Consider the following 27716-nt stretch of genomic DNA (forward strand, 5'->3'; position numbering starts at 1 on the left):
TTATAAAAATGGCCTAAATTAGCTTCAGAGAACAGTGGTATCTTGTTGTGTATACATACCTACTTATACATATATGTATTTAGTCATGCTCCAGGTAGTAAAATGGCACCATAAAATGTGCAACAATGTTCAATAGTCTTTCCAGTTCAGATAGACCCACTCTTGGAAAGGTCCAGCTCTAACCTCTTTATCTCTAACCTCATTCATATATCAGTTGTGACTTGGGAATTGCTTTTACAGAGAAGGAAAGAAAAAGGAAAGGTACAGTGAGAATCTAGGCCACACTCTTGGCAAAAGTATCAAGAATAAGGGGACTTCCAGCCAATATGGAGGCATAGATAGATACACTTTGCTTCCTTGCACAACCAAAAGAATGATACCAACCAATTTAAAAATAACCAGAACTGCCAGAAAAACAAACTGTATGGAAGTCCAACAATCAAGGAGTTAAAGAAGAAACATTGATCCAGACTGGTAGGAGGGGCAGCAATGGGCAAGCAGGGCAGAGAGGATGCATGGCAAGGCAGCAGTTGGAGGACTAGGCAGGCAGGCGGTAGCTGGCTGTCCCACATTTGCATGTGGATAAACCAGAAAGAATAACTAGGGAACAAGACAGACTGAGCAACCCAGGGTTTCAGTGCAGGGAAATAAAGCCTCAAAACCTCTGGTCATAAAATTCCATGGGTGAGTGCAGCAGCTGGAGAAAATCCCACTCTCACAGCAGAGTCCACTGAAAGAGCCCACAAGGTTGTAGAATACAAACCCATCCACCTGGGAATCAGCACCAGAAGGGCCCAACTTGCTTGTGGGTAGTGGCGGAAGTGAATGAAAGCAGAGCGAGAGCCAAGTGAGTGGCATTGTTCCCTCTCATACCCCTCCCTAACATACAGCACCACAACTCAGTGACTGGGTTGCCCTACACTGTTGAATACCTAACTACCTCCACCCCTTACAACATAAGGCACTCCAAGCCGGAAAAAAAAAAAAGTATGGCCCCAATGAAAGAACAGATCAAAGCTCCAAAATAACTAAGAACTAAGCAATGAAGACACAGCCAACCTATCAGATGCAGAGTTCAAAATGCTGCTAATCAGGATGCTCACAGAAATGGTTGAGTATGGTCACAAAACAAAGGCAAAATCAAAGGGTATGCAAAGTGCTAGTAAAGAAAAATACACAGGGAACCAAAAGTGATGGGAAGGAAACTAAGATTCAAAACAGTAATTTGGAGCAGCAGGAAGAAATAAACATTCAGCCAAAACAGAATGAAAAAACAAGAATTAAAAAAAAAAAAGAGAGGAGAGGTTTAGGAACCTCCGGGACAGTTTTAAACATTTTAACATCCAAATCATAGGGGTGCCAGAAGGAGAAGAGGAAGAGCAAGAAATGGAAAACTTATCTGAAAAAATAATTAAGGAGAGCCCCCNGTAGACCCCCCCCCCCCCCCGCCAAATGTGGCAAAAGAAATAGACTTCCAGGAACTCCAGGAAGCTCAGAGAATCCTAAAAAACTTAGACCCAAGGAAGCACAGACCAAGGCACATCATAATTACATTACCCAAAGTTAAAGGTAAGGAGAGAATCTTAAAAGCAGCAAGAGAAAAGGAGACAAAGCCCTGGCTGGTGTAGCTCAGTGGATTGAGCACAGGCCTATAAACCACACGATCGCGGTTCGATTCCCAGTCGAGTACATGCCTAGGTTGCAGGCCAGTTAATGATTTTTTAAAAAAGAAAAGGAGACAGTTACCTACAAAGGAGTTCCCATAAGATTATCAGCTGATTTCTCAAAAGAAACCTTGCATGCAAGAAGAGGCTGGAAAGAAGGATGCAAAATCATGAAAGGCAAGGACCTACATCCAAGATTACTCTATTCAGCAAAGCTATCATTTAGAATGGAAGGGTAGATAAAGTGCTTCCCAGATAAGGTAAAGTTAAAGGAGTTCATTATCCCCAAACTCTTGTTATATGAAATGTTAAAGAGACTTATCTAAGAAAAAGATAAAAACTATGAACAGTGAAATGACAACAAACTCACACTATCAACAACTGAACCTAAAAAAACAAAGACAACAAAAACTAAACAAATAACTAGAACAGGAACAGAATCGTAGAAATGAAGATCACGTGGTGGGTTATCAGTGGGGAGGGGGAGGAAGGAAAATGAGGAAAAAGGTACAGGCAATAAGAGGCATAATTGGTCAGTACAAAATAGACAGAGGAGGTTAAGAATAGTATAGGAAATGGGAAGCCGAAGAACTTATATGTATGAGCCACGGACATGAACTAAGCGGGGTGGAATGCTGGAGGGAGTGGCGGTGCAGAGCGAAGGGGAATAAAGGGGAGAGAAATGGGACAACTGTAATAGCATAATCAATAAAATATACTTTAAAAAGAGTATCAAGAATAACTACCATGTTCAAATTACTAACTTGTATCCTAAAAATTGGCATTCTTTTGATCATGGTTAGAGGTAAGATAATCATTTCAACGACTGTTACTTTTACTTCGTACTTTTTTCTTTTCATTGCTCTTAAAACCAGGGAGGGGGAAAAAACCCCAAAACAAAAATAATAGAGTGTTCTGACAGCACTTTAGTGTCTTTCAAACTATGTTACCACAAATCATGCAGGAATTTTCTATTAGAATTACTTGAAAAAAATTAATGGAAATTGAGACTATATTATGTTTCCTTCAGGAAAGGGACCCCTGAAATACGACAAGTTAGTGCACATACATCTGGGCCAGGTGTTGCTTCTTAACCAATGACTTTAGGATGGGAGGATGTGTTTAAAGGAGATGAAGCTAGACAACTCATACCAAGAAAGATCAGAGGCTCATAATTATAATCTAACAATGAGATGAAGTTTTAATCATTACTGGCCCCTTTGTTCTCAAGTTGCATATTATTTAGTGAGTTTCATCTGAATAAATACGTATTATGGATAGGAGGATGAGGAGTAAATTTCCATAGCTCTATACCCTCAGCAGAAAGAGTCCTGCTTATCTGTTCCTGAGACTGGCTCAATATAATGTTAGCACTTAAGTTGTAAACCAAAGGGTCCACTTCAATAACTTCTACACCAACAAAGAAAAAGCTGCCCTTGTTTAAGTGAAAATTCAAGATCACTAGCGTGGTCTGTGTCAGGGTACAGATGAACTATACAAGTCTCATGCTTCTGACCCTCGTCCTCAAGTCCCAAAACTGGAATAAAACCAGATAAATGCCTGAGGAACCACTTCACACCCCAAACACGTGCAAACTTTGCTCAACAGAACACTATTGCCAAAATGGAGTTGGCAGAAGTTTGGAGCCAAGGCCCCCAGGCTGCATGGTTTGCTGGCACCAGAGAGCTTAAAAAATCTTAGCATAATACTGCTGAGCTTGAATTCTACCAATTTGCTTGAGACTTCTTCCCCAAATATGACTTGAGAAAGATGAAAGCTGCCATCAAGAAAGACTTTATTAAGACTTATCCTCTTATCCAGAAATAATTTGATTTCCCACTCCTGACAGTCATACCTCTATATTCCTTGATGGTTATGTTTGTGCTGTGAATCTAATGCAGTCTATTTTGTAATGCATGTAAATTCAATTTTGGTTGCTTCGGTAAAGGGGTACAGAAGAACCAAATTAATTATGACAAAGTTCTAGTTAGAAAGCTTTTGCTCCAAATAACGCCCATATAGCACAATTTATTACCCTCAAAATGTGAGAGAAATTAAGATATCAAATATCTGTAAATTGCTATTATTTTACATTTGGTTTAGCTTGTCTTCTTACTGCTCTGAGTTTCAGTGATCCTTTACTTTGTATATGAACAATTTAGGAAGTGAGAAGAGAAGCCAGGAAGAGCTCTCTTCCACAGGTTCAACAATAAGGTCCTATTTGGGATCTTCATAAGCTTTATGCAATTTAATGAGGAAAACTGCACCTAAATTTTAAAATTGTAGTTAGAATATGAGCAACTATACTATACAACTAGCAACTTTAAAGTTGTAAATGCTTGATAAGTATGCGGTATCGAGAAACTATGACTTGCTTTGGAAGGACATCTTGTGCTGTTTCAATGAGAGATTAGGATTACAGTAAAAAAAAAAAAGCTTGCTTCTCATATAGCTTAAAAAGGGGGTTTGGGGAAACTTTCTGCTTTTTCCTTAATATGCCCATACATTTTAATAATTACTCTGAAAGCTTTTCTATTTTTCCTCTTCTAGAACCTCCTAAGTATTCCAATTCTCAGCTATGACTTCCTATTTTCACTGGATTCTAATTCCCACAATATAGTTGGAAGCATTTAGGACAAAACATTCTTTAGGATATCAAGTTGTAGAAGACTGTAGTATAAAAGATATTTATAAAGTAGTGCTGCCACCTAAAGATGAGGTGAATAATGAAGCAATTCAAAGGAAATGACCCATTCTTAAACCTGTGTCAAACATTTTCTCACCTCTAACTAGGGCTTAATAAAAAAAATTTTGTTAGTATGGAAATTGAATTGTTTTGCAATTCAATTGTTTGAATTGTAGTGCTGACCTGCAATTTTCGAAGGTAGAAAATTCCAAACCTTTTAGAGTACTCTATGATATCTAAAGCCAGGAATATCTCCCCATTTTTTTCTCTCAGACATTAGGCTCTGCCTACCATGGCGGGGGGGGGGGGGGGGGGCCNGGGGGGGGGGGGGCATCAATAGATACCTGGAAGTAAACATTTGAGGGATTTCTGGTTTAGTGCATAAAGTAGGTGATAGTACACCTAGGGTGTTTCCCCTCTACCAGTGACAGACTCCTTGCACCAGAACTAAGTTGCATTTTTGTAACTCAATTTTCTTATCTATAAAATGGGGTTAACGTCACTTTGTTCCTACTTGCCCCGCAGGTTAACTAGATAAGCTTTTTGGAAAAGGTCCTATCATAAGTGAGTTTAAAAGTCTACTATTGCCTAATAGTGTATCTCAGGGTGTATTGCAAAGTCACTTGAAATATACTGAATTAAATAATGACAGTGACTAAGTTTTCCTAAATCTCAGATTGACTTCTCCGAGATTCCATTTAGTTTGCAGTAGATAATTTTTAACTGATCCTCCTCTACGTATTCAGTGTTGCAGAATGGAGATGTGACAGCGTACAAAGCTAGGGGAAAAGTTGCCATGCATCAAAAACCTTGTCTTAAAGAACATTTTATAGTTCTGCATTTCACATAGTAACTTATGAAAATTAAGTCGCCCCTTTTACTTTCTCCCTCTTAGCCCAAGGACGCATAAGTAATATTTATCAGAGTTTTGTCCTTAGTCATAGTCCCTCAAAGGGGCCCAGTTTCACCTACACTGCGTGGGAGGCTGGGCAACAACCCCACGCTTCCTGTCAGGGATTCCTGAGGCAAGAGCCTGAATGTGGTTTATCCACTTTCTTCTTTATGCTAATTTTGTTTTTCTAGCTCCTCGCGGCAGGAGTCTGAAGGCCAAGGTGAGACCCTCTCAGGAGATAAAAGGCCCTTTGCCTCCTAAGGGGGGGCGGAACAAGGGCTCGAGAGGGGCGTGGGGGGGAGAGGTGACGCAGTGTAGCGGCAGCGACTAAGACGCTGAGGGCCCAGATCTGGAACTGACGCAGGCCCTACAGGGCTGTGTTACTGCCTGAGCCTGGCTTCGGCCTTCAAAGCCCAAGAAGGGATTTGTCCTCCAGAGTCCGCTACCTGGGGCGGGTGGAAGGAGTTCGGGCAAAGAGGCCGTAAGCAGCGCCCTGCTCAGACGCGCTTCAAGGCCTGGGCCGCTGTCTGTTGACGAGCCAACGGCGGCGAGGGCACGCGCACGCGCCAATGGGGGCGGAGGGAGCGCGCTCGGCGACCGCCGCGGCAACTAAAACCGAGGGACTCGAGGGCGGAGGGCGCGAGCCACGGAAGGCGGGGGCTGGAGGGGGAGGGGGATGGTGGGTAGCGCGGAGCGCGCGCTGACGTCGCCCGGAGTCACGCACGGAGCGCCGGGTTACGCGCCGACGTCTGGCTGCCACGACTTGCCGTCTGCGGCGGCGGCGGCGGCGGCGAGCGGATCCCGCAGGGGAAGGAGGAGGAGGAGGGAGAGCAAAGGGGGCTGTGAGTGAGCGGCAGAATCGGGGTGTGAGCGTGGCTTGTCCGCGGGAGGGAGAACGAGCGCGAGCCGAGCCAGCCATCCGAGTCGCCTCCTCCTCCTCCCCTCGGCGTCCCGCCCCCGCCTGCCGGCCCGCCCTCCTCCCTCCTCGGCTAGCAGAGCTCGAGTGAGGCGCTGCTCGGCTCGCGCCGCTGTCCAGGACAGGTGTGTGTGTGTGTGCGCGCGCGCGCGCGCGCCCTCCTCCTCCTCCTCTGCCCCCCCCTTCCTCGCGCTTGCCTAGCGCGCGCCCTCCCTCACCTGCGGCAGGACAGCGCCCGCCCGCCCGGGTAAGCCCCTCGCGACCTTTCCTGTTGCCACTGCCACAGCTCGAGGTGCTGCCCACCCCGTCCTCTAGTCGCCCTCTTACGCCCCAGGAATAATTACTGTACCATTGTAGATATCCCCGCACCTTTCCTCCGGGGACCCTGGCAGTGCAGCAACGCCCCCCCACCCAACACCGTAGCTCACGAACTCCCTCCCTCCCTCCTACCTCCAAAAAAGAACAAAATCACACGCCCCTTAAAAGAAAGAAGACAATCCTACCTCCGCGGGCGCTGGAGACCACCAATGGTGCCGTTTGCTTAGCAATCCCTAAGCCCCATTTTCCCTGGCCACCTTCGCCCGGGGCCTGGGACAGTGCGCCAAGCGTGGCCGACACTCCCTGCACAGCAAACCTGGCAGGAGGGGAGAAGAAGGAGGGTTCTAAGCTCCACTAGCAACCCCTCCTCTTCTGTGTTCAACCTCCCCTCCCCCCCCCCGCAATGTATACACCCGCCCAGGATGCATTGTAAAAATAAAAAATAATACATTGATGCTGACATCGCAGATGAAGCCAGGCCCAAGGATGGGTGGCGCGGGCAAGGCATATCTGCTGCCCCACAGAGCTGGGTCAGCTCAACAACCTCCTCTGCCCTATTCCGGGACCAAAAGGAACGGTTGTAGAGCTGGAGGGGCTTCCCTTTGAACGACAGTGGGTGCCAGAGGCGGCAGAGATGTCTGTAGGGGAAGGGCCTGCTCCCGCCCCCCAAACATATCTGCCTTGAGCTTGAACTTGGTTAGAAAAAGGCCCAAGAGTCCAACTGGGGCAACTTTCTTTGGTTCGTTGTTGTCTACCCCCAAGTAAATGCCACCTTCTTTTCGCTGTCTTTGCGGACCCTCTTGAGGGTTCTAATTCGTTCTTATCTGGACCCGTTGCGTTTCTGTCGGATTAGGTAGGCGCTTTGGGGCAGCTTTTTGTATCGGTGTCTATATTTATGTCCAGTGTCCTTGGAAGGGAGGTCCCAGTGTATTACAATAGGCAGAATTTGGTTTGACATCTTTTGGTAGACTGAGAGAAAAAAAGGAATTTTTAAAATTATTTTAAGACATCCCCCCCACCCCGAGTGTTCCCTTCCCAAACTGACGTTTGCGAACTGCGGCTTTGAAAATTGGAATGTTGGCTAGTGTGTGGAGAGTTGCTGATTTCATTCCTTCGGGTACTAGTAAAACCATTTAAGTATCAGCCGGAAGAGAGGGAGCTATTGACATTTGCATCGCTTGTGTTTGGACCTTTTGGCTACAAAAAATGTCGGGTTTTCCGAAAAATGTTATAGAATTTAGAATATGTGATACGTTTATTTAACTCTTGGAAATGCTTAAAATGGAAACATTTTGTGGAGTGCGAGGATTGTATCACCTGGATTGTTCTCTTCACATTTTAAATGTTTAATTCATATCTTTAACCCTAAACATTAAAATAGCATTGAAGAGACATAATTTTAGAGTTCAGATGAGCTATAGAAAGGGGATACACATTTTTAAAAATGACTGGTGAAATACTATATCCATTAGTCTTTGTTGTTGTCGTTAAACGTTAATATCTACTTGAGGGTTTCCCTTAATTTTTCTGGTAGATAGCAATGAGAAGAAATGGATAATTCTTCCACTTTGAACACTTGCAGTAAAACATTGCAGTTAGTTTTAATGATTTGAGTTTTGAAGATAATTGTCTGGCTTAAAACAGTCATTTAACCTGAGCAGCACTTAAACACAAGTTTTAATATTGTTCTTTTTATTTTGGAAATCTGTGATTCTGTGAAATATTAATCAGCATACTGTTTCTATTGGAAACTATATTCAAAAAGTGTTTATGACCCAGAAGTAGATTCCTTCTTTCCAAGTTGATTTTATAAATGTGTGTTAATTTTTACTTTTAAAAACCAGAGCTGAATTAGTTTATTTCAGAACCCGTAGCTCAGGCGGAGGAAAATTGAGGCTTTTTTCCCTTCTTGTCTACCTAATGTCTGTTTTCATTTGCAATCAAGTATTTGTTGGTAAGAGTTTGTTAAAGACATAGAAATAATAGGATTAAAAGTAAAGCGATCTATTCTTTTCAAAATGTGTGTGTAGTATTAATAAAAGCACAAGAAATATAGAGACATCGCTTTTTTAAACGTAAGCAAACTTTGAGAAAGGGAATATTTTATTATTTTTTATCAACATGGATATTTTGCTGCATATTAATATATTTCGTTTTCCCTTACATTGTATTGAAATTATAAATTTAATTTTATAAGTATTTGTTTTAAAATTACATATTTAAACAGCTAGACAATAAAACTGGCTTATCATTTACCAAGGTAGTAAATTGTTTAAGCAGTTAACAAATGGTTAGACATAATTTAAATCTACAAATTTTCTAATGGATTTTCAATGTTAGGATGCAAATCTAACTTTGAAATTATATTTAAGGTTCTAAACTTTTTGTTTTAAGACTTTCTCTGAGTCAATATTCATTCTTCCCAGGCTGCCTCTTTTAAGGCTACTCTATTCTGTAATCTAAGGAAAAGCTACTTTTCACCACCTCCCTCCCAATCTGACCAAAAGCCCAGATTTACAGGCTTATCCAGAAATTAACTCTTATTTGGGTACTGGAAAATATACTAAATATCCAGTTTATCATTGAATTAGTTTGGAAAAGACATCATTACTCTTGTTTGCTTGTTAGATACATTTAAAAAGTAGATAAGAGTCTAGTTGATAATAGCAGAAATTTTTTACATAAACAATAAATATCATTAAATAAATTAGTATGCGTTTTTGCGGAGAGATCCAGGTCTCCGTCGTTTGATTTGAGCGTAAAATTCCCAGTTTAAGCGAGGAAATGATATTTAACCTGTGTTTTGTCTAGAAACTTCATCATTTGCCTCTGTACTGGGCAACTAAGAACTCAGTTCCTGGGGACACTTTATCAGAAAATCAGAGCATTCTCAAACTAAAACCACGGCAGAACCTCTGGACATGATTGTTTGGGACAGAGGGCAAGAAATTTAGACTCCAAAGGTGGTCTAAGAAGGCTGACAGTTTAAAGCCGTAGTTTGTTGTTTGTCATGGGGAAGAGATCATTATTAGGATGAAAGAATGGCCAGACCGGCAGATGTGTGCCCCCTCTTTGCAGTCCCATTGGCCTTGTTGCTTTGCCTTCTCTGGAGGGGGCAAAGTCTTGATACAGCACAAGATAAACCCTTGAGGAAGAGCATCGGTTCTTCTAGATCGGACTTCATCAAATCTTAGCTTCAGCCTATAAGTGGAACCATAATGCCCTGCAGGAATCTGTGCGGAGACCTTGCCACAGGGACCTTTTCGTCCCTGTTTGGGGCCGGGGTCTATCCAGGGTCCTGATCGCTACTGTGGAGCCTGAAGGAGCTTTTTTACACGTGTATTTTTATTTTATTTATCTATCTATTTATTTATTTTTGCGTGGTGTGAAGTGCGCTAACAGTTTCCTATGTCCCCTTCCCAACAGGGAAGGGAGTGCAGAAAAAATCAGCACTGAAGGGGTATCACGTGCCCCTCAAACTAAGGGGAAATTCTTTATGGTGCCCAGTGCCTGGATTTCTATGTCTTAGTGGGCCTCCCCATTAGGGAGTTGTTTTGATGACCACTGGACAGGTGGGTTATAATAGAGCTGGCTTACAGGACTACTCCAGTTTACATTTTGATTGCCAGGTTGATTTGCCTTGTTTCTTGCTCTTTAACGGGAGTAGTAAACGTCAGCCTAAAGCTGAAGTAGCTAATGCTGGTTAGAATGGACCCTTGCTAAGAGTAAAAGGAAGCTGTGAATACGTAGCAGGCAGGTTTGTCCAGGAAGTGAAGGGAAATATTAGGGGGCTTTGAGGGCTCAGGTATTGACAAGGCTTATGCCTTGGACTAGTCTGGGTTTCTTGGTCATCAGTCCTCTTTTTATCGCTCTCTTTTCCAGGACGCTTGGACAACCATGTACTCAGTTGTCTCTGGGGCTAAGAGCGAAGGAGGCAAATCTCCGTACTTTGAGGGGTGGAGGATGTGAAAAGGGAATGGAACGGAGAGATGGGATAGGCACACTCTTTTCAGGATGGAGGCAGCACTCTCTGCTTGAGAAAGTCAGGTATAGCGCTCTGAGATCTGTATCCTCTGAGACCCCTGTAGAAAGAAGGTGATGAGGCATTGGCAGGGGGTCCTCTGCAGACGGGCCTTAGCTTTCCCATAGCTGTTAGGGCTGCAGACTGCAGTGAGGTAGTTTTGAGCATTCGTTGTATGTCTGGGAGAAGGAAATAGGCCTTAGATTATGCCTCAAATCTAGGAAGGAAAAAAAATCAATGATTTCTGAGACCGGAGACAACCCCTTCAGGTGGCACTGTCTAAAGACTCATTGGTTAACTAATGGTCGGTAACCTAGCTATCTGCCTAAAAACCAGAGATCATTTAATGCTTTACTTTTTGAGAGGTGGGGGCTCTGCTTGAGTTAGGAGTTTCTGGGAGGGGTAAAATGCATGAGTGAACCTGCGTTAATGAATCCCGTAAGGAACTGCGTTTCCCAGGAAATTCCTGGCATTTTTAGCTCGTGAATATCCTAAACCCTGCTTGGTTTTCTCCTCCTTTTCTGGGTCCTTCCAAAGAGGAAGAGTGGGCTAGGGGCTGAAGACTCCTGCAGGGCCTGGTTCATCCGCAGAGCTGGCCGGCAACCCAGGCTGGGCTCAGCCCCGAGCAGAGTTGCCCCCCTTCCCAAATCTTGGAAGGAGGAGGGGGAGGCAGGCGAGCAGTCTTGGTCCCAAAGGGGGCTCGTTGAAGGTTTGGGGGTGAGTGTGGTTTCTTTTTGGTTGTTGCTTGTGGGGGGAAGGGCAGAGCCCAAGGGAACAGGCATTGCGGGCACCCCGGCCCTGGTGCGGCTGCTTGCCGTCCTCTGCTCAGCTCCCCCCCCCCACCCCCAGCCAGCGAGTGCGCCCGCCCGACTGTGCGGGGCTGCGGTTGGGGGGAGGGGGGAGCGGGATCATCTGAGGCCAGAGTCGCTGCGTTGGGAGGGGGAGCGGCTGGAGCGAGGGGAGGGACCGGCTAGGTGTCTGCTGCTCCGTGCCACTGCTGCCGGCGCCCCAGCCTCATCGCGGGCAGCCCCTTCTGCAGCTAAGGGTTACTGCCGCACCACCTCTCCTCTTCCTCACCCGCCTCTGCGGCCAGGGCTTTGCGGTAGGAGACAGCATAGCCTGGCGGCGTGTGGGCCGTTCTGGGTTTGGGTCTGGGTCTTGTTGGGGCCGTCAGGGAAGGGGGTGGCCGTGACTCGGTGTCCCTCTGTGCAGCAGGCTCAGCTCCGGTGCGCAGGCCCCTGTGCCCATATCTCTCTGTGGGGTCACTGGAAAGCAGAGCTCAGGCCCACTCCCTATGTTTAGTATGGCAGCCCTCTTCTCACCCCTAGTACCCCAACTCCCCGGGCCAGGGCCGCCCAGGGTCTAGCCAACAGCGACTGCCACAGTGGTGGTGGCGGCGGCAGCTGCGACGCGGCGCGTCCTGCTCCCCCCCTCCCAGCCAGGGGTGTGGGGTGAGGGCCAGCGGGTGGGCGCCGCCTGGCGGGCGGGCGGAAGGGGGGCTGGCAGTGGGGAGGGGGCGCAGGTCACGTGCTGGGGCGAGCGGGTGGGCGCGTACAGTAGGGCGCCCTGCTACTGTACTGGGGAGTCTGTGCCCTGTTACCGGGTCTCGTCTGTCTCGTCTCTCCCGCAGATCTCGCGAGAGTGGCTGACTGGCTGTGGGGGTTGCGGCGGCAGCAGGCGGAGCCGGGGAGGGAAAGCAGCGGCGGCTGAGGCGACTGAGGCGGCGGCGGGCGGAGCGGCAGGCGGCGGCGAGGCGGCGAGGCGGCGGAGCGCAGCATCATGGCGGACCGAGACAGCGGCAGCGAGCAGGGTGGTGCGGCGCTGGGCTCGGGCGGCTCCCTGGGGCACCCGGGCTCAGGCTCGGGCTCCGGCGGGGGCGGTGGTGGCGGCGGGGGCGGCGGCGGCAGTGGCGGCGGCGGCGGGGCCCCGGGGGGGCTGCAGCATGAGACGCAGGAGCTGGCCTCCAAGCGGGTGGACATCCAGAACAAGCGCTTCTACCTGGACGTAAAGCAGAACGCCAAGGGCCGCTTCCTGAAGATCGCTGAGGTGGGCGCGGGCGGCAACAAGAGCCGCCTCACTCTCTCCATGTCAGTGGCCGTGGAGTTCCGCGACTACCTGGGCGACTTCATCGAGCACTACGCACAGCTGGGCCCCAGCCAGCCACCCGACCTGGCCCAGGCGCAGGACGAGCCGCGCCGGGCGCTCAAGAGTGAGTTCCTGGTGCGTGAGAACCGCAAGTACTACATGGATCTCAAGGAGAACCAGCGCGGCCGCTTCCTGCGCATCCGCCAGACGGTCAATCGGGGGCCCGGCCTGGGCTCCACGCAGGGCCAGACCATTGCGCTGCCCGCACAGGGGCTCATCGAGTTCCGTGACGCTCTCGCCAAGCTCATCGACGACTACGGAGTGGAGGAGGAGCCGGCTGAGCTGCCCGAGGGCACCTCCTTGACTGTGGACAACAAGCGCTTCTTCTTCGATGTGGGCTCCAACAAGTACGGTGTGTTTATGCGAGTGAGCGAGGTGAAGCCCACCTACCGCAACTCCATCACCGTGCCCTACAAGGTGTGGGCCAAGTTCGGACACACCTTCTGCAAATACTCGGAGGAGATGAAGAAGATTCAAGAGAAGCAGAGGGAAAAGCGAGCTGCTTGTGAGCAACTCCACCAGCAGCAGCAGCAACAACAGGAGGAGACCGCCGCTGCCACCCTGCTACTGCAGGGTGAGGAAGAAGGGGAAGAAGATTGATCAGACTTAATGGAAAAAAAGAACACACACATGCATACACACACAGCCACACACACAGAAAATATACTGTAAAGAATGAGAGAAAATAAAAAGTAAAAAAGTAAAAAAAAAACAACTTAACTCCAAGGGAGCACCACCCACAGAACCTCCACCAACTGACAGTTTCTCTTCTTGACTTGCCACCCATCGCTGGATGTTGTCCACTTTATCCACCATATAAAACAGTAAGCAGCTGCTAAAACAAAAAACAAAAAATAGAAAAAGTAATAACATTATATGAACTGTGTTTCCTACTTGATTAAAAATATAAAGAACTGAGTGTTTATTTCCCTAATTAACCAAGAACTTTTGTACACGTTTAAGCTATTATTATTAAAAGTGTTTGCAAAATGGTCAAGATTATAATATTGCTGAATTATATAAAAGTCCTTTTCATGTTGAGCTAACATTTGACTTTAGCACAAAAAAGAGATATTTTAGAACACGTAAAATAATATTTTTAGTTTTTCTCATTTTGTTACCAAATTTCAAACCTTACATGGAGGTTATTATAGTATATTTGACACCCTATATACCTGTGATTAGAGATGTGTATATATATGAGGGCTAGGCATGCTGTGTGTCTGAGCTTTGTCTAAATGTTATGCAGAAGTTTGTAGAGTTAAAGGTACGTAGGTTTAATTCATGCAAGGTAAACAATAAGTGCTCTCTTTTATACAATATGCATTGCATCTGGACCTTAAACATATAAAAATGGTCAGTGAAACTTCTGTGAACATGAAGAAATTATTAAAAAAGGCATTTAAATGAAATTTGCTAAGTTGTGATTTTTATGGTTGGAACCAAAGTTATTCAAATAGCAAAAGGAAAAAGAGAGAAAAAGGAAATCTCCCATAATATTTTTCTGCATCTGTTTGCTTTGACTGAGTAGGCGTTTTGTCATTATTGTGTATATGAGATGTACTTGTATCGTTCATAATATATTTTTTTTATGTGTAGAAGGATTTTAAAAACTTAACTAACGTGCAGCAATTTCCAGTGAACCTGTACTTGGACATCAGGTAGTGAGTCTATTTGTGGTCACTAGCACTGTCTCCTAAACTTGTAAGAGGTCCGAAGCTATCCTTTGGTTTTTGCCAGTGCTATTAACTTATGTAGACCTGTTAAAAGCAGAGCAACACAATTACAGTTATCGTACTGAGCCATGGATTCTGAGTTTCATTTTAAAAGAGAGAGTCAAGTTAAGTTGGTGTATGTAAAGGATTTCCATGTAGCTGTGGTGCTAGTTATTACTGGCTACATTATATGCTAAGTGTATTTGTGTTCCCCAAGTGTACAAGCCTTCTATCAAAAGTATGTTCTATAATTCATATATTCAAGGTGTTAGGGTATGAAAATGGAAAGCTTAGGAGAGCACTTTACCACACTGGTGTCCTCCAAACTGAAATTGTTTGTAATGATAGTCTTTTACAGGTTTTCATTTAAAGATGTTTGTGTGCTTTTAATTGACAACTAACTTCTTGCTGCTGTATAGTAAAATATTAATATATTTTTATCATTAAACTGCTGCATGACTATCATCTTTGAGTGAAGAGAAAATGTTATAAAAAAAGATGCCTTAAACAGTACATTTTGGTTTGGAATTCTGTAGAAAGTATTTTGGTTAAAAAAAAAGATCTTGTCTGCAGAGAGTTCTGGGGATGGAATTGTTTCTTGGCAAATCCAGACATATAGATCTAACTGCTGTATGTAGGAGACATCACCTGTAGGAGCTGGAAGGTGTCAGTGCTTTTCATATTGTAAAGCATTGGCCTAGGAAGGTGAAACAGTTGTCTTTTCGAAGGATTTTTTTCTGCTGGTTCTTTGGGTTTGATTTGATATTTTTAAGCTCCCTGGTTGAGTGTGTTGTCTTTGTTTTTTTGGATCTACTGTATGTGTTGAATAACAAGCTATTTCCATTGTACTGTGCATTTTCCCATTAAATTGTTTGCTTTTAATATTCATACAATGTTAAATATGAGGTGACCGTACAATAGTTAGGAGTTTCTTTACTTACAAAATCACTGGAAATGATTAAATTGCTTTCCCCCTTTCCCCAAGGTGCATTTTTCTTATTTCCATATAGTAAAGTTGAGCTTTTACAGTGCATAATGTGACATTTGGAATGCTTATCAACTGCATGTAAACATTAATAACCTGCACTTTTTTTGTCTTAAGATTTGTTGAGCTGTTTTGTTCACTGTACTTTAACTGTGATATTGGAAAAGACTGCATTCTCTGTGCTGTTACTAGTTAGGAAAGAGAATTGCTTTGATTTTGTCTCTTGTTTACTATAGCTTCTTAAAGTTATGCCTTGTACTACAGGTTGTTGGAGTACTCCTAGATCAGTGTTTCATAGTAGCCAGCAATAAGTAGTGCAGGTCAACAAAAACACAGCAAACTTAGGCAAAGTGTCCTTTCTTTGAGATGTGAGTTCTTTCATGAGGTTTTCTTTAGGGTCAGAAGTACCTAAAGTGAAGCCTTTCTTATCTATAGACTTCAGATTCTGCTTGGAATCCTACCGGATCAAGAAGCACACGTATTGTGCAATTGTCTTTACACTATAACAGTTAAACACAATCTTACTAAGATTTTGAAACCATTGTCTGATTTATGGTCAGTGGGTTTAAAAACAAATCCACATGCAGATCTTTTAAGACTTAAGAGATGATCATACAAAAGACTAAAGTGACTGTAAAGATGCTCTTTTTTGCATCTCACTTTACCTCCCCAAGCACCCTTCCAAACCTTTTCCCTTCTTCCCTCTCCTATTTCATCCTTTCCCCACCCTCCCCCCAGGTGCTCGGTACTTTACCAAGGTCTATATTTCAGTGTTTTATGTTGGAGTTTTTCCTTGTTTTTATTTTACTAGTTGGTAAACTCTGTGCTGAAACAAAAAAAGGAAATGGTTGGTATATTTGACCATATGTGTTATTCATAGAAGACAGTATGATCAAATGTGCCAAAAACAAGCAAACAAAGCTTAATTCCTAACAAGTATGCCTTATTTTTAATGATCTGCTTTGTCTTACAATTAAGGTCCAAGAGCTTGGTTAAACTATTGTTTGCCTAAGTATAAAGGAAAACTTGAAATGCATTGCAATATTGACATTCTTTAAAATGAGAGACACTGTCAAGTAATTTAATCTAGAGATCAGCCACCAGATTTTAAATGCCCATATATATGTGTGTGTGTTTGGTGTTGTTTGTTTTTCTTTTAAATCACCAAATCTTTTTTTAAGCTACTTTTTATTTGTGCCTCCTATTTATCATGCTGATGTTAGAAGCAGCAGTCATCCAGCCACAGAGGGAGCTAAAGTTAACTAACCAGAACTGTAGAAATCATTATACATGCCTTTGACAACAAAGGAAGTTTATAAGAAAAGCCATGTTGGCTTTTCCTCCACTAGATAAAGATTGGAGGTAAATGAATATTTGCCAAATGGAAAAAACAATAATACAAGTCAGGAAAGACAGACTTTTCCAGCTTCTCAAAAGCCATGGAGAGTAGAAACCAAAACCAACAGGGAAAATAAAAAACCTTGAAAGTCTCACTTTCTAGCTGTCCCATGCAGGGTTCGAAATTTGACTCAAAGTGGAAAATATATCAGTGTGTTTTTTAGGTCTTCATATCTATAGATGGATAACTATTCCAATTTGATTTTTCAGGTAATGGTGAAAGCTGCTAGTAATTTTAACCCCTGCCTAAAGAAGACAGATAATTTCATTTGGGAGCAAATACTTATTGCCTTGAAAAATAGCACTGTAATAGCCTATGAAAATTAGTTGTAGAATAACTTTTATCCCTTTTAAACTATGCAAATTATTAAACAAGTGTAAATTAGGACTCAAAGATAGTTGATTATATTGCAATCAGATGGCATTCACAAACTTAACTGGAGCATATACAAATAAAATCTATTAGTCTAAGGGTTTTGTATGCTAACAGAAAAATATAATTTAGCTACCTATTCTAAAATGGTGAATATTATTAATATTGTATAATAGGACTGGGAAGACTGCCTCCTTTTTTGAAGAGAGATTAAGGATTTTTATAATTGTTTTTCATCAAATTTTAATATTTTTGTCAAATTTTTAGGTATTTAATTTGTAAAACAGTTTGCTTTGTACTGGCATACAGAAAATAGGGTATTGATTTTAAACTTTTTGAAGCCAAGTGATCAAGTACATTTGTAATAAAAGTCAATGGATCTATATCAGTTGTACTCACTGTTTTCATTTCTTATTACTATAGGAATGCTATACTTTTTCTGCAGGAAAAGTGAACTAAATTTGGGTGGAAGGGAGGGGAAAAGATAAGTCTGTTGATAATGAAAATCTGGGTGGGTACTATGGCCCAAGCACTCCACGTAATTTTTCAGTCAGTCAAGATTTGGTATGTTAAGAAAGATGCTTACATCAATGTTTTTGTTCCTGTTTTTTTATGGAAATTGATGTTTGTGGGGATTATCTCATTCACTGTGTCTGTGCTTTAACATTTTCATTTGGCACTGTTGAAAGTTTCTAAACACACTTTTATGACATTTGAGTTATCTGCCAGTCATGGTGGACCCTGTCATGGGCATGATTATTTTTATCCCCCCCCCAATGATTCACCTTCTGTTCTTCATATTCCCACTAATTTTTTTATATATTACTTACGCACACATTCCAGATGATTTTAGAATGGAGATATCTGAAATTGTTTCTCTGGTGGCTTTCATAGCTCCACAGTTCATTTTATTAAACATCTGAACATATTTTTAGGATTTTCCCCTCCAAAACATAAGATACCAAATCTAATGACTTTTCCATTTTCCGAGTCTTTTCAATATCAGAATGAGATCCTGCTTTCTAAGTAAAAGGATGCTAAAAAGGGAATCTTAGCTAAAAACCTAGGTTTGAAACAATTGTTGATAACTCAGTATAACATTTATTGTTGATTATCCCTAAATTTGAATATCAATAATTTGGAGATATATATACTTCCCCACATGAAGGTGAAATGAATAGAAAATAATTATTGGAGTTGCTTAAGTGAATAAATATACTGAAATTATTTGTGCGAAGTTGTTAAAGTTTACCTATTTTTAAATCAGACATTGTAATATTTGTTTTTCTTGTATTGCAAGTTAACTGAATAGAGGCCATTCATAATGAAGTACCCTATAAAACTAAAACTAAAGTGACCACTGCTATTAAAATTATTGTTTAATACAATAATTGTATTACTGTATTAATTATATAATAATCACCTGACAGCATTAATTACTGTAGAGAACTTATATTTTTAAGAACATCTGACTTCAATATTTGAAAATTTTTTGATCCTAAAACAAAACCTAAATTCAAGGCCCAAGTCATTTGACAGGCTCTTTTTGAATGTAAAATTAATTATTATGGGCTAAGTGAAGATCACTTAAACTGGCATTAATTAGCATGAGTCAAGTAGAATTTCTTGATTCAAGAACAACCAGATGAAAAGTGAAAGATGATTGGTTTCAAGCCAACAGTTTGTTATCTTTCAGCTAAACTGATTATCGAGTTTTGATGTTGAGTAGTCTAGGCAATTTACATCTTTAGGAAAGTTTGAATGTGGCAAAAGTCACGTGTTAAAAATATTTTTCTTAAAAAGAATTTCATGGCTACTCATTTATTTTTATTTTGTCCCCATATTATGTTTGGTATTTTTTTTTTTTACTGATGTGCTTTGCTTTTGTGGAAAATTGTCTTGTTTAACAGGTGGAAACATGGTGGTGATACTCTGTAAAAAAAATTACTTACTGATCAAAAGTATTTTATTCATTTTAGAATTGCAAGATTTTTGCATTTTCATGAATACATACTTTGTTTCAGTGATTATTAATAATTTGTTTATTACATTTTTATAACATTTCATGGAAAAATTTTAAAGAGTTTAATTTTCTTGATTTAGGGTGCACTTTAATAATTCAAGAGGCCTCCAAGTTCAAGGACCAAATCTTTATGTTCTAGAATTTTGAGAAACATGGAAATACTCTTCTTAGCATGTGTTTTGGTCTAAACTGGATAACACAGAAGGATCCTAAGAGGACTTAAGATGTCCTTATTGTAAACTGCAGTCAAACTAATGGGACAGGTGACTTATGTATTCACTTTGATTTAGTCCAACAGTAATGGCCATCAGCTAATGAATTATTAGACATGTGTTGGGAATGGGTCAAAGTCCCATTCACTTGGAATGGGTTGACAGTTTCCTGTGTAGGTAGTTGTTGGTGGCACGTGACCTACCTCCCTACAAAATACATTTGGCATTTTCTCTCACCCATCTTCCTGTTTGTCTCTCCTTTATTATTCTTGTCATAGGCCTGCCAGCTGCACTAAAGCTTACCCCCTTGAGAAGGAAGTAAAGAGATTGCTGACTCCTACCTTAACAGCTAACTGACCCCAGAAACATTTTTGTATTATGAGGTAATCAGGCAGTTTTTGTGACTGGTGTTTGCTCCATAGGCTGAAGTTGGTAGTTTGAAAGATAGCAATATTGTTCATTAAGAAATTTGTAAATTGAAGAGAGTAAAAAGTATGTGTATTTTAGGTAAGTTACTGGGGGCTGAGACTTACTGGTTTGGAAATCTGAAAGCAGAAAAGGAGAGCTGTTTGATATGTTCGAGTATGGGAGTGTAAGATGTATGTAAGGGAAAGGTTTGGAGGAAAAGTGGGAGAAATTTTTACTGGAGATAGGAAAAGATACTAAGGTAGAGTCTTAAGTAAGAGTTGTTGGCTAAGGGCAGTGAAGTCGATTTTGTTAAGGAAGTTTCAGTAAAGCTAGAGAAAATGGGTACCTTGTTGGTTGTGAGACAGTTGTTGGCCTGTAACTAGATGTTATGATGATGATGCATTATACAAATGTGTTTTTACATGTAGGATTTTTTCTTTTCTGGACAAATTAAGTAGAGTAATTGTGGAATGGCAACTTTTCTGGTCATGGCAAATTGGTACTGAGGACTTACTACTTTTAGAGAAGATAAAATTTCAAACTTTTTTACAGAGATAATTTTTAAACTATGAGGAATATATATCATTTATTAGTATCTGTTTTCCTGAGCTTATCTTTACTTTTCAAAATGGTCCTTAGATCAAAATCATCTGATTTTGCCGTCCACAGAGGTCTACAGTATATTTATTATTCCTTGCTTTTACAGAATCTTGAGCCTTGGGTTCACATGAATTTCTTAGAAGAGGACAATAAACCAGAAAAAAATACTAAATTACAATATTAGGTATCTTTCCTATTTCTTCTACATTTGCAATCCTAAGAACCATTTAAAATTATGGATCTTATGAGACCCTCAGAATACTACATTTCTGAAATTAGATAACCCCCTCCCAAACTCAAGTTTGTATTCTTACCTCTCTTACTTTAAAATTGAATTTCCAAGAGTTCAGTGGTGGAAGATATTAATAATATAATTTAGTACATCTTGGAAGTTCTATGCCCTTTGTAGAATGAATTGATTGTGTTTATATTTCTGTTCCCAATATTCCCAGAGCATTTTAAGTTATTTAAGATAAAGAATTTCTATAACATTTGTTTTAAAGTGACATGATTCAAGTATATTTAGATAAACTCATGTTTTCTAGTTTAGTGATTTTGACAGATTACTTTCAAGTTTAATTTTACCCAAATCTGTGTACATTAGTGATAAAATCTCTTTAAAGATAGCTAAATGAGGAGTTTTGATTTTGTATTTGGAAAGTAATTTTTGTCAAGATTATTAATATCAGAATTGTTTTTATAACATTTTGTAGAGTTGACAGTGTAATTTTCACAACTCATTATGTATCAGATTTGAAATTATAATACAGTTACAAGTCAGTCCAGAGCCTTCTTAAATAGCCCTCACCCTTAGTAATTGTTTCAAAAGAAGTGAATTCCCAAATCCGTGTCAAGAACCAGTGATTTAAATGTCTCTGAAAGGCTTCTGTGAGTCTAGCCAATGGAGATAAATGATAGCCCATTTCCATGCTGCATAGTTGTTAGGGTTTATAAAATTGTCAGTATGTAGAAGTGCAAAAACAGGAAAAAATTCTGTAAAATTGCCTATAAATTTTCTAGTTTTCATTATTTGCACTATTTACCTTTGCACTTGATTTTTTGGAAGTTAAGACTAATCACTTTCACTTTTGTTTCTAGTCTTTCTGATTTCTTAGAGTTACGTTTTCAATATCCCACCCAAAGCAAGCTTATATGCAATTAAATATGCTTTATAAATCCAAGAAAATATTTTTTAGTGTTGGCTATGTAGAAAAATTGTTTTGATGAAGTTTTTAATATGGGCCTTTATTTGCCAATAAAATCCTTTGTAAATGTGAGCTTTATTAAGCTATTTGAATAGACAAAGTGAAAGCTTAAGACATATATATATATATATATATATATATATATATATATATGAAGGGATATATATTCTTTGAGAGATATATGTGTATGTGTGTGTGTATATGTGTATATATATATGAATGAATATACTTTGAGATCCAACTTCCAGCCTAAGATGGACTGGTTCTAGAGTGATTTGTTTTCCCTCAAGTCAATGAGATTTGAGTCTAGCTGGCTGTTGGCTTAAAATCTGGAAGTGAAGTGGGTGGCAAGTGGCGCTCTNTGTGTGTGTATGTGTGTGTGTATATGTGTATATATATATGAATGAATATACTTTGAGATCCAACTTCCAGCCTAAGATGGACTGGTTCTAGAGTGATTTGTTTTCCCTCAAGTCAATGAGATTTGAGTCTAGCTGGCTGTTGGCTTAAAATCTGGAAGTGAAGTGGGTGGCAAGTGGCGCTCTCTCTTTCATGTAGTTTTCCATAGTGCTCATAGAGTCTTCTCATGGTCTATGTGATATTACTGGTATAGAAAGAATTATATTAAATGAATATTCCTTTTTGGAATTCAAGGTTGACTCATTTTTTGAGGGGGTGTGGCAAGGGATAAAAGACTTTATTTTAACTAGAGACATTCTTATAACCTCAAGATGTGCTCTAGAAAGAATAAGAACAAAAAATATACGTGTGAACATATTTTTTGTCTTAGTGAGATTGTGCAACACAGGTTCAGAATTGCAAAAAAAAAGGTTGATGGTTTTGTCAATAGAACAGAAATGTTTTGGCTAAAATTATTTTTGTAAGTTATTTAATTATTTCATTTTATATTCCCTATCCCATAGCCTTTTAGGCACTTCATACTTAAACCCAGCAAGTGAGAGGCCTCTCTTTAGATCTGGTTTATTTTTGGAATGCCTGAGTGTGTTTCTGGTTGGGAGGGGTGGGCAGGGGGTAATGTTTTAATTCTTGACATGCTCTTCTCAGCATGTTTTGCTAGTTGTTCTGGATCTTATGTCCGTAAATTGCGTTGAAAATTCAGTAATGTGTTTGAAATGAGAAAGTCCTCTGATATAGTGTGGATGTTTGTGGCTGGAACCTTTTGGCTTTGTTTTTAATTTAGGTAGAAAGTTAAATTTCCATTGTTCAGATTTTAGACTTACCTAGTAGAATTGTGCCCAGTAGTTGTCTAAATATGGACCAATTTGGGGAAATGAGTTGACAGAGTTGTATCTGACTCCAGATACCTTTACTCAAAATCATAAATGAAAGGCTTACATCATTAGACTTGTCTTAAGTTTTATGTTGTCAAAACTTTAAATGTGGATAATGATCAACATTATATGTATAAATTTCCTTTGAGGAAAGAGAAAAATCCAGTCTCCAAACCTTTTCTTGGAGACTAAATTTACCATATATGGAAAATGAGAAAGTTTTTAGAAAGTGGCTTTATTTTTTAATAGAGTTTAATCAGCTTAATTATTTTTCCTAATTTGAAGCACTATTTTGAATAAGGGGAAAAGATTAGCAATTTGGCTCCCCCCCTTTTTTAGGCCATTTTTAGTTTTCTGCCCCCATTTCCCAATCCTGGTATAAAGTGAATTACGGGTATCCCTCTAAGTACCTGTAACCCCTTTCCGGGGTCATAAATACCTTTGATAATCTGATGAAAGTGATGGACCCTCTCCCCAGAAAAATGCACATGGATAATTTCGCAAACAACCTCAGGGGCATCACACATCTGAAATAGCAAGTTAAGGATCTCTGCTCTAAGTAAACTCTATAGAGAACATTTTATGCAATTAATTGATAAAATTAGGAACTAGCTATTGGCCTAAAACATTTCAGATTGGAATTATTGTTAGATGGTGGCCCCTACTAGCAAAATGTGACATTGCAACCAGCTTTGTTAGACATTTTAACATCCAGACAGAAGGAAAAAGAAGCAAAGTTCTGAGAGCTATTCATAAGGAGTCAGGGCATCTCTAGACATGGGAGCCATTTCTGGTTCAAGGCAGGGGTCAGGGTGCCTGATAGCTTCTAGCAGGGTAGAGTTTGATAAACCACAATGCTCAGGATGCCAAGGGGTTAGCCATTATTTTTAACCCCTTCCTCACCAAAAGATTTTAGTTTTGTCTATTGGGAAACAAAATGTCACTAGGGAAAAAAAAAGATTTGCCTTACAACTTTGCTAGAACACATCAGTTTGGTGATATATGGGACACCAGTATTATTTTTGAGAAAGTGCATAAAACCAAAGTAAATTATTCTCTATGTAGAACATTATTTACTAGTAACATTTCTTTGGATGTATTAGCTTTGACAATTTTTACCAGTAAATATTGGTTTTATTTAAAACTGGGAATCCAGTTCATAATTAGGATAGCTGTTATATCTGTCCTTTCCCCCATGTAAAGAGTAATTTAAAGATTTGTACATACTTCTTACTTTTCTCTCTCGATGCCATGGAGTGGGGTGGGTGGAGTGGGGGGAGATCTTTGAGTCAACAACTGACAAGATGTCTTCTCCAAATTTAAAAATTGAGAAGCAGCACTTTAAGTGTAACTCTACACCATTTTAGTGCATGTATTAACTTTAATAATGACTTTTGGTGCATGCCTTTGGGCTTATTCAAAAGTGTACAATAGGAAAGTATATTTCCTTTCTTAGAAAGGAGATGTTTTTCTACTTTGCAACATGTGATTATGAAAATCTTCCTCTGTGGGAAGATTAACCATGTATTGAACTACTGAAAAGTATATATTTTTAGATACACAGAAGGAATCTACATGGAGCAGCATTCAGACCTATATAGAAGTCATAGCATTCTGTATAGGACCAAAAATGAAATAACACGAAACACTTAAACAGACTTTGTTAGGTAGAAATACCTTTAGATCTTGCATTGACTTCCAAAAAGAAAATGCCACAGAAGTTTGCTGAAAACTTTTGTTGTTTGAATTTTCTCTGTCAGTGTATTTAGCCCAAATACAACAGTTTTGGGTTTACACATACATAGAATCAGAACAAAGCTAACTAAAGAGATCAGTCTGGTTTGCCAATCCAGCTTGACTAAAATAAGTAAACTAATCACTTGCAATATGAAAAACTGTCCAACTCCTCTAAGGTTGACAAAATTATCTTGGCTGATGTGGGAAGACTCCCACTTTGATTTTTGACCTGACAGTGAAGATTCATACTTCACCTGGTTTCAAACCTGACAGTGTCTGTTTAAGGAGCTATGGTACAGTTTGCTAATTCAATCTCTGATACCTGTTGATTACCTGTGAGATCTAGAGTCCAAAGTAGCCAGCAGCTGTATCCCTGAGTGCTCTGTGCCCATCAGATAGATCTCTTAAAGTAAGCAGGGTTGGGACCAGTCACAGTTCAGATGAGTGCCTTCAGGTGCTGTGGACAGCCCCAGCTTCAAGAATGGTATCTGCTTTTTCGGGAGTCATCACTGAACTAATGTCCCACATGGTGTTACTTACTGTAGTTGCTCTCTCTTGGAGGAGGCCCAGAGCACACATCCTAATTGCTTGTGGTACTCAGAGAGGGGGTGCTAACTCTGATGCCCAGGCAAAATTCCAGTTTAGGGATGTGGGTCTTCTTGCCATTCTAATTGGAAATGTGCATCGCTTCCCATTTTCCTTGTTGATCTCAGTACAAGCCAACCTAGTCTGTTTTTTTTGCCCCAGTCCCAAGTCTCTAAGATGCTGGTGCGTATTATATAGGCCAAGTTCATGTCTTATCCTAATTGCATAAGAGTTAAGGAATGAGTGAGTTCAGTCTCAGAGTACCCTGTAGTTGGAGGGTAAACTCTTGGAATGCTTTGGGGATGAAATTGGCCCTCTTTTAGCATAATTGGGGAATGTGCTAGCCATAAGGTGTGAGCTGAAACCTATTTTCCCTCTTTTCTTAGAGCATTTTGAGAAAATCTGTTGGGTTTTCAGTAGTCAGGGAAGACCGGAGTTCTGCAGCTTTAAATCTGGGTAACTGAGGCTGGTTTGAGCAAGACTTTGGTTAATTAACTGGATTCTCAGATGCCACAGACTCCGTGAAAAGTCACCATTATTTTCAATGGTTGTGATAGAAATTCCCCCAGTAGCCATTATTTTAAGATTATATTGCAGAGTTGCTTTATTTGAGTTTTTTGTCTATACACAATCCCAAACTGGAAGAAATTTAAAAAAAAAAAAAAGAGGAATCCTGCTGTGAAAGGTATATATTACTCTAGATTTTTCTTACTGTAAATATTGTAAGATTGTAATACTGTCAATATTTTATTAACCAACAAATGTTAATCTATGTGAATTTAGACTTATTTTAAATGTGCTTCTTATTTACTGTGTGTGGTTCCTGTTGCTGACAGTATTAAGTTATATTCTGATGTAAGATTAACTTTATTAAAGAATGTAAACATTAATGTTTCCTTATGGGAAAACAAATAAAGTATAAAGAAGACAATTCTTTTCATTAAAATATACTGTGTATTTACACTTGCTAGACCCAGCACCACTTACAAATTTAGTACATTGTTCAGAATTTTAGTTAACACAGCTGACATGGTTGTGCTCTATTTGAAAGTCTAAAAGTAGGTATTGTTGGAATATAAACAGTTTGTATTTGTCTGCTGTGAATCATCTTGAAATTTCTAATCAAGTTTGTAAAATTTTTATAGTAAAACATTTTAATGACAATTTAAAAATTTATCTTCTTTGAAGAATGGTCAAAACAATATCCTTTCAGAAATAGAATTATTCTTTAATATCTTTCCAAAATGACTTTGGTTAAATGGACCAGATGTACATTAGTTAAAATTTAGGACGAAGTTGTGATATTCTTCTTTGAGTTTACAAGTTAATCCTTATTGGAGATGTGCCAATTATACAGTAGAATATCATTAATTTGCACTGTTTGGGGACCCCATTAAGAATGCTTAATTTTGCCAACTAAGAAGTAAGCAAATGCAATTTTAAAAGTAAATTTGAGCATTCTGTATTAAATATGTGCAGTTATTATCACACGAAGAAGCGCAGTTTGTCAGGCTGTAATATAAACCATACTTGCTGTCATGTTCTCCCATCTCAGTGCTGGGAACTCACCATGTGGAAACCAAGCAAATGTGTTGTGCATCAGCTGGCTTGAGTTTGTTCAATATCAAAGCTGAAACTAGCAAGGTCTGCTGTACTGCTTATTGAAGTATTGTGATTCTTTTAGGCATTGATTCTTACAAAATATATACTGTAACAGTATACTTTGTACAGATTTAAATTTTATTTGAAAAAATGAAATAAAGTAGGCAAAAAATAAAGATGTTTATTTTTCATGTGACTATATAAACAGATCAGTCTTTTGTTTCAGTGCCTTTGGGGGGAGCGGGGGCGGGTCTGGTTGCTCTTGGGCTGTGTTTTTTTTTTAATATTTTATAGATGGAAACCATTTTTAGGATTCAGTGACAGGTATACTTGCCTGATAATTAATTGTCTATAAGCATTAAGTGTGCTCTCTCACACTGGAAAACTTATTTTTTAAAACAAGTTTGTTTATTTTTTAAAGATTTTATGTGAATGGCTTCCTCATCTTGCTTCCTGAGTCACTTTTAAAAATTCTCTGTTGTGATGATTTAATCATGTCACAATTTGAAGAGAAAGAAAAATTTTCCCCATAGATTATGCCTCTATTCCAATGGAAGGTTTTTGTTTTCCATTGTTTTAAACTTGAAGTTGGTTTGGGGTAATGGAAGGGTTACAAAAGAGTATATGATGCCCCGACTGGTGTAGCTCAATGGGTTGGGCGTTGTTCTGCAGACTGAAAGGTTGCAGAGTTGATTCCAGTCAAGGCACATGCCTGGGTTGTCAGCCAGGTCCCCAGTTGGGGGTGTGTGAGAGGTAACTGATCTATGTTTCTCTCACACATTGATCTTTATCTCCCTCTCTTTCTCCTTCCCTTCTCTCTCTAAAAATAAATAAATAAATAAAATCTTTTAAAATTATTTTTAAGTGAAAATGACAAGATGAAGAGTATCTTCTGCAGAAAATAGAAGTTGTACTTGAAAATAAGATCTTTTAAAACTG

At 40.3% G+C, this 27716-nt stretch overlaps 2 protein-coding genes and 1 long non-coding RNA gene across 6 annotated transcripts in view; 2 read left to right on the plus strand and 1 right to left on the minus strand.

The window, feature by feature from the left end:
• The window catches only part of LOC118997885 (uncharacterized), a 62998-nt gene extending 56169 nt beyond the window's left edge, over positions 1–6829 (minus strand). Inside the window, exon 1 of the long non-coding RNA XR_005068748.1 lies at positions 6662–6829. This is a non-coding gene — a long non-coding RNA (uncharacterized LOC118997885). The remainder of the gene's footprint in view (positions 1–6661) is intronic.
• On the plus strand, positions 5445–18058 carry PURA (purine rich element binding protein A). 4 transcript variants are annotated; one of them, XM_037061784.1, is made up of 2 exons: positions 5445–5462; positions 12128–18058. In XM_037061784.1, the coding sequence occupies exon 2, from the start codon at positions 12277–12279 to the stop codon at positions 13240–13242; it is 966 nt and encodes a 321-aa protein (XP_036917679.1). In that variant the 5' UTR covers positions 5445–5462; positions 12128–12276; the 3' UTR covers positions 13243–18058. The 4 variants fall into 4 exon arrangements, with proteins under 4 accessions (XP_036917679.1, XP_036917667.1, XP_036917658.1 ...); XM_037061772.1 differs by lacking the exon at positions 5445–5462 and adding an exon at positions 5970–6283; XM_037061763.1 differs by lacking the exon at positions 5445–5462 and adding an exon at positions 6294–6405.
• A 3879-nt stretch (positions 18059–21937) lies between these two features.
• IGIP (IgA inducing protein) lies at positions 21938–26995 on the plus strand. Its single transcript, XM_037061789.1, is given in 2 exon segments — positions 21938–26697; positions 26699–26995. Coding segments are annotated over 2 exon segments (162 nt in total). The 5' UTR covers positions 21938–26646; the 3' UTR covers positions 26810–26995.
• Positions 26996–27716: the final 721 nt, after the last annotated feature.

The sequence above is a fragment of the Sturnira hondurensis genome, unplaced genomic scaffold, assembly GCF_014824575.4.
Source record: "Sturnira hondurensis isolate 20B ecotype Veracruz unplaced genomic scaffold, ASM1482457v3 Scaffold0001120, whole genome shotgun sequence".
Taxonomy (NCBI): Eukaryota; Metazoa; Chordata; class Mammalia; order Chiroptera; family Phyllostomidae; genus Sturnira; species Sturnira hondurensis.

Excerpts from the sequence above, each read along its gene's own strand:
- PURA (XM_037061784.1), top strand. The coding sequence starts at position 12,277 with ATGGCGGACCGAGACAGCGGCAGCGAGCAGGGTGGTGCGGCGCTGGGC.